This window comes from Pelodiscus sinensis, chromosome 1, assembly GCF_052426305.1.
Source record: "Pelodiscus sinensis isolate ZL-2025 chromosome 1, ASM5242630v1, whole genome shotgun sequence".
In the NCBI taxonomy this organism is placed as follows: domain Eukaryota; kingdom Metazoa; phylum Chordata; order Testudines; family Trionychidae; genus Pelodiscus; species Pelodiscus sinensis.
Window position 1 is genome coordinate 130,635,163 of NC_143052.1, and position 6,843 is coordinate 130,642,005.

Sequence of the window (6,843 nt, forward strand, 5' to 3'; positions counted from 1 at the left end):
TTACCTTTGGGGCCGTATTAAACCGGAACACGGGCCGCAATTGGCCCGCGGGCCGGACTTTGGACATGCCTGACCTAACTGTATAGTGTAGCGCAAGCCTAAGATTAAGAACTCTGTACTCTGAAATGAATTTGTTCTCAGGCTTTGGGTAAGTCACATGAGCCTCTGCTAGCCCTGAGATATGGCAATGATCATTGTGATTGAATGGGGCAAAGGGGGAAAACAGAGTTTTCCAGATTTATGTTTCCTCCTCTTTCCCCCAGCCTTCCTTGTGGTGTGAAGTGGCTTAGTATTGTTTGTATTACATCAGGCATGTCCAAAGTCCGGCCCGTGGGCCAATTGCGGCCCGTGTTCCAGTTTAATACGGCCCCCCAGGTAATTTGGCAATATCTATCTTTTATGGCCCCCAACGAATCCATATGTATTGAGATGAATACATTGTAAAATCTCAGTTAATGTCAGTTGGTCTAAATCAGTTATAAATATATTTGGACACAATGTGTATACTTGGTGTTATGTTCCTGTTCATATTTTTTGAACTTAAAAGTTGACAGACAACCTTTATTACCAATAATATGTAATGTACTTTACAATGTTCCTGACATATATTTCAGCTTCCTGGATTTTTTTTTTCATCTGGCCTTCAGATATGAAAGGCAGAGTGATTTAACACCTGTTTAGGTTTGTCATCCATGTGATGAAATGAAAAGTATGCCGTTTGCAATAAACTTTGCATAAAATAGTTAATTTGCATTTAATTTTAATGGTTCAAAGAATGTCAGGCAAAATGGTCGGCCCTTACGCATGTTCACTTCATCAAATCTGGCCCTCGTTGAAAAAAGTTTGGACACCCCTGTATTACATCATTGCCTTAAGGAGTGTTCATAGTGAAAGCTTGAGCAGCCCATTAAAAAGTTTGGGCCCAGACAGCCATGTGTGAACAAACCCAGATTCTTCAAGGACAGTTGACTCCTCTCCATCCAGTCTGCTTTACAGGCTAGCTGCTTAAATCAGTTGTTCCAAAACAGCAAGAGTGGTGGTGCACAGGCACATAAAAGTAAAATTATATGGAGTTGTGCAGGACAGGGGAGAACACAGTGAGAGGGATGGGTGCAAAGCGCTGTCAGCTCCCAAAACTGACAACTTTCTGCTCCCATTACAAAAGTAAAGGAGCAAATCCTTGTTCCTTCAGCAAAGGGCTAGTGATAGCTGGGGGGTATGTTCTTGCAGGTCAGATGTGGACGTGGTCTAGACCCCTAGCAGAACGCCCTACCCTGCCAACGGCACCTCCCCTTCTCATGAAGGAGCTGGCCAGGGCTGTGAGGGGACCAGAAAGCGTTCAAGACTCACAGTGGCACTCGAACCTGCAGTAGCAGGTGTGATCCCTGGAGCACCTAACCCTGGTGGCCAAAGACACGCTAGGAACTAGGCTAACTTACGGCGACCCTCCCATTCACGGCGGACGTGGGAGCCCTTGTTTCACCTCATTCTTTCTCTGGTGATAGGAGGAGGTCCGCGCTGGCTACCTCCTGACGCATCCCCCCCGCGCTCCTCCTCGGGCTGGCGAGGGATGCTGTGGTCTGGAGGCGCCCGGCTCCCCGCCGGAGTTTGAATGTAAGATCCCCTTCCCGCCCCCGCGCCTCGCCGTGAACTCCTGACCTTCCCGTCTCCGGGGCGAGGGCTGGGCGCGGGTGCCAGCGGGTCTGGATGCGAAGCGCTTGTTGCGAGACGGAAAGAAATCAAAATGTCACAACTGAGCCTTCCCCCCTTTCCTCTCCTCCCCCCCCCCCCGGCCCATGGCTCGGGCCAGGCCCCGCTGCAGAGCCGCTCCGCGCTGAGCTGCCGGGGAGATGGGAACTTGGCAGGGCCAGGGAGCGCGCCCGCTTCCAGCAACAGCCCGCGACAGGAAAGTGGGAAAACGGTTTTCCCTCCCTCCCTCTCCTCCCCCACCCCCTTTTTAGATGAAGACGATGAAAGCCGAGCGCTGGCAAAGGAGGCCGGGCCACCTTTAGAGCTGGCTGTTTGGAAGAGGTGAGGCGCAGAGATGGGGCGGCGCCCGGCGCATTAACCAATGGATCGCCTCCGCTGTTTAAATAGACTTGTAATGTCAATCATTTTCTTCTTCGTCAGCCTCCCTTCAATCGCCATATTGGGCAACTGAGAAAAGGGCTCGTCTTTTCTTGTTTTTGCCGTCGTCTTCTCCGTGTTCGCCCGCTTCTCCCCTCCCTCCCCCAACGACGCGGCAGCTCTGACATCGGCGAGGTTTGCTGGCGCAGCTTGGATCGGGGGATCCGCAGGCTTCGCATCAGCCTGGAAGTGGGCTCGCATAGGGGCTTGGCTTGCCCCATCCTTCGCTCTCCCCAGCGTACACTTGATCTGCCCGAGACTTTCTGGTGACTATCGGGGTTCTCTTCCCCCCTCCCCTCTCCCCGGCCTGCGTCTTATGCAATTGTTTGGTGTTGTCTCTTCTCGTGGAGCCGAGCTCGAGTGTAAAAAACAAAGGCACGGAAGGAAGGATTTCAACTTAGCGACAGCCAGCCACCGCCAGAAGAAAGAGGGTGGGGGGAGATGTCAAACGTACGTATTTCTAATGGGAGCCCGACCCTGGAGCGGATGGAAGCCCGGCAGTCGGAGTATCCAAAGCCTTCCGCTTGTAGGAACCTCTTTGGGCCGGTGCATCGTGAAGAGTTAAGCAGAGACTTAATGAAACATCGCCAGGACATGGAAGAGGCATGTCAAAGGAAATGGAATTTTGATTTCACGAATCACATGCCCCTGGCTGGCAGGTTCGAGTGGCAAGCGGTGGAGAAAGGGAGCTCGCCGGAGTTCTACTTCAGGCCCCCCCGACCCCCCAAAGTCGCTTGCAGATCTGCCCCTCACGAGAGTTTGGATGTAAATGGAAACTGCCCAACGGTGATTGTAGTTGGTTTTCAGGGGAACTCAGAGGACGCTCACTTTGTAGATCAAAAAACTGATGTATCTGAAAATCACACGGACTTAGCAGAGCAATGCACTGGGCAAAGAAAACGACCAGCGACGGATGGTAAAGTACTCGTAGAAAACAAAAGCTTTTTTTTTTCTACTGTCTGTACTGTATCCTTGTAAGCATTAACGCTGTATACCTCTTTCGCATGTACATCACACTCTTGTCCTGCCTACGGTAAACTGTTCTGCTGGTGACACTTTTAAGATTTATTCTTTCTCTTAGATCAAAAATCCAGCACTGCCTATACTCTCGGGAATCTTAAATTAAATTGACTTCTGGAGCCCATGGACCATCTGCAACCAACCTTACACCTTCCTCTCCCCCCTTCTTCCCCTCCGTAGTAATCGGGGGAAGTCTATATCCTTCTAACGTGAGGAAATAGTACAAGTTTCATAGCAAATATGAAACAAAGTGTAGAAGTAGATTTTCGACAAAAAAGCCTTGTTTTTATTTAATCAGAGAACCAGTTCTCCCCATCTCTTTCATGCAATCGATAGTTAACACATTGAGGGTCATAAATATTCAGGGTCTTCACCCACCCCCATGCAGAGAAAACATCTGGCAGCAAATGTATTGAATATTAAGTTTTCACTTTTATTTTTGTTTATTCCCATTTTCCCTTCCTAGATTCCTCTCCTCAGCCTAAAAGAGCCAACACAACAGAAGAAGAGGTTTCAGAAGAACCCCCCAGTGCCAGTTCAGTGGAGCAAACCCCCAAGAAATCCAGCCCAAGAAGACGTCAAACGTAAACTGTTTAGGTGAGTACCCATCCAGTGGTGTTTTTTTAAAGCAGCGTAACTAAGCAAAGAGTTAAAGGAATATGGAGAAACTTTGTAGACTAGTATTTTTAATACACCAAAATGTTCAAAAGGGCTTTAAAATAGAAGGCTACAGATTAAATACATTTTTGTTAATATACTTTAGAAAGACTATGCTAAACTTTGGGGAGGGGGAGAGATGGGGAGTAAATGTGTGAATTTTTACTATGTGTCATTAATAAACAATCCCTTTCCACTGGTTTAAGATTTTGGTCACTTCAGTAAAGAGAATCCTCTTACCAATTATATCTGTACTAGTCTGGTAGAACTAGGGAGTGATAAGTATTGATGGCTTTTCCCATTGTCTTTTCATATACTCATTGTGAGACATACAAATAAATAAGGGCAATAAATCACAAAGCTGAACATTTTCTTTATATCAAAACTGTTCTTTTTGTTATTTTTTGTAGACTCATACAAATTGTTGTTTACAGTCAGTATACTGGCTTAATGAGAGGTTGTTTTTGGGGGATTTTTTTTGTTTTTGTTTTTTTTTAATGCAAGGAAGGGCTGTTGATTGGTACATTTACCGATGGTTTCAAAGTAGTGGGGGTTAAAGGAAAAGGTTTCCAAACATGATTTGCCATTGTGCAGAGCAGATTAAGCTATAAAAGCAGAAGTTAAAACAAATTAGCCCTGCTGGGGTAAACAATCCATGAACACGTCAGCATGCATGTGTATGCAAATTGTACTACTACTGTCTGTTTATTTGGGTATTTGAAGAGGAAACTGATGGTGTCTGCAGACAAATAGATGGAGTAGAAGAGATTTGTTTATTTTGACTATTGCAACCCAAAATACGTTAGAGTTCAGAAAGTAGAAGATATGTTGCAAAAGAATCTTGTATTGATCTTAAATATGCCATCTGGGTCAGCTATCAGACTTGTTGCAAAACAGCTTAATAACACAGCATTTATGCTATCTTTAAAAAGTGAAATGTGGGAAACTCTGGAAACATGTTCACTTAGTCTCAGCTCACCTGCTGGATTTAAAAAAAACCCTCTGTGTGTGGTGCATCAGCCCTCTTTAAGGATGGGGTAGGGTGAGTTTCCTTTGTTTTTTTAAAGGAATATGTCCCTCTTTTACCTCACACCCCATTTAAAATTGCGCCATCCCCAACAATTAGGGAAAAGGATGCAGTGATCGATTTAGTTTTTAAATAGTGACATGTATGTTATGATGTCCTCTAGAGCAAAGCTATCACATTTCTTTTGGCACTTCTAATACCTTCCCTTCTTGTTTTCATTACAGAATTAAGAATATACATTTCCTTGTTCATCGGATGCCTCAGTGGTTGATGAAGGGAGGAAGATGTAAAGTTATATATATATAAATATATATAAAATTAAAATACATATCGTTGATTCTCCATGGGATGGAGATCCTGTACAAGCACTGAAAAAAACAAAAAAACAAAAAAACAATAACACTAAAATTTTAGGCACTCTTAAAAGACCTGCCTCTAAAAGCATTGGATGTAGCATTGTGCAATTAGGTTTTTCCTTATTTGCTTTATTGTACTACCTGTGTATATAGTTTTTACTTTATGTAGCACATAAACATTTGTAGGGATGGGGGGAGGGGATGGAAAAGGGTGACCAATTGAAACTTGCTTTTACAATCTAGCAAGCAGGGAAATTTATGAAGAGAAGCAGTGTAGAGGTTCTTTAAAAAAAATTAAAGATGTATTGTCCCTGTAAGTGGGATCTATGATATCTTTTAAAAAAATACACCATAATGCTAGCACTGGCTACAGGAGACTGTTACCCTCTGTGAATTTCTACTTACTGTGTTAAGCTTAAGAGGTGGGAACTCTGATTCCGTTATGTAGCAGGAAAAGGATTTTTATGTCCTGCAACTCCCGAAATCTCTTAGGATAAACTAAAGAATTTTAGAGTAGTTCCACTGACTATAACTATTACCCATAACATCTGGATATTTTCAAATGCATCTGGGGAGTTCATATTCCAAAATAAAATATTGTTGATTTCTGATCTCTTTTCCCTGATGTTCATGAGTGCATGAAAAGGGACACTACATCTTTAAAAAGTATTTCTACATTGCCTGTGTATCTGTATGTAAAAATAAAAACATAAGTTTGAAGTGTACCTGTGTACATAACTTTGTAAAGACACTGAGAAATTATACTAACTTATTTATGTTAAAAGATTTTTTTAATCTAGAAGAAGATATTTTTCCCCATAAAGCCAAAGTGGCATGTTTTGTGCATTTGTAAATGCTCTATTTGGTAGACTTTTAGGGTTTTTTTTTGTTTGTTTCTGGTTTTTTTTTCTTTTTCTGTTAATTAATATGGCTGTGCTGAAAGGATTGCAGACTGAGCCAAGTTTAATATTTTTTTGTAATGCGTGAGAAAAAATTGCCAATTGATATTGTTTCACATCAAGCAATCAATAAAGAAAACTGCCATATATATGAAATGAGTTCTCTTCTTGTGTGTTTCAATTTCATTCTTTACCTGGCCCAAGGGGAAGTAGATTACTTCAAGTAGTACAGCAGGTTTCCCTCTGTGTGTCTAAAGAACTGAGGAAAGTAAGGAATAAAGATACATTATAAATATATACATTCCTCGGGCCATGTGTCATAACTTACTGTTACGTCTACCAGTAATAGGCATTATCTCAGATTAACTGGGAGCAAATGCTCTTATCCTCTCGATTGGGAGGCGGGGTGGTGTTAACTTCTTGTAACACACCATTTTGTTTAAAAGGCATACTATTGAAAAATTAATTGAAATAACAATGGTCACAACACACTAAAATACGGGGTCATACTTGTCATCAGATGGCATAAGATTTGGCCAACTGTATGTCAAACATAAACTGTTGTTAAGGCCTGGATCCTTACAGATTTAGGCTTCTAACTTCCATTGAAATCAATAGAGGTTACCAGCCTAAATACCTCTGAGGAGCTGGGCCTTAAATCCCTCACCAATCTATGCCTGGAATTTGTCAGCTCTACTTCCCTCCCCCTATTTAAAAAAAAATTCTAGTTTTGATATGACTGTCTCTAAGAACATAT

At 42.9% G+C, this 6,843-nt stretch overlaps 1 protein-coding gene across 1 annotated transcript; it reads left to right on the forward strand.

Moving 5' to 3' along the window:
- The first annotated feature begins 2,034 nt into the window (after positions 1 to 2,034).
- Positions 2,035 to 6,245, forward strand: LOC102452459 (cyclin-dependent kinase inhibitor 1B). The gene is made up of 3 exons (XM_006115491.5): positions 2,035 to 3,043; positions 3,614 to 3,744; positions 5,056 to 6,245. The coding sequence occupies exons 1-2, from the start codon at positions 2,569 to 2,571 to the stop codon at positions 3,733 to 3,735; spliced, it is 597 nt and encodes a 198-aa protein (XP_006115553.1). The 5' UTR covers positions 2,035 to 2,568; the 3' UTR covers positions 3,736 to 3,744; positions 5,056 to 6,245.
- Positions 6,246 to 6,843: the final 598 nt, after the last annotated feature.

Bases quoted from the DNA above. Each gene is read 5' to 3' on its own strand.
- LOC102452459 (XM_006115491.5), top strand. From the start codon at position 2,569: ATGTCAAACGTACGTATTTCTAATGGGAGCCCGACCCTGGAGCGGATG. The intron at 3,044-3,613 runs GTAAAGTACTCG...TTCCCTTCCTAG, and splicing joins AAAACGACCAGCGACGGATG to ATTCCTCTCCTCAGCCTAAA.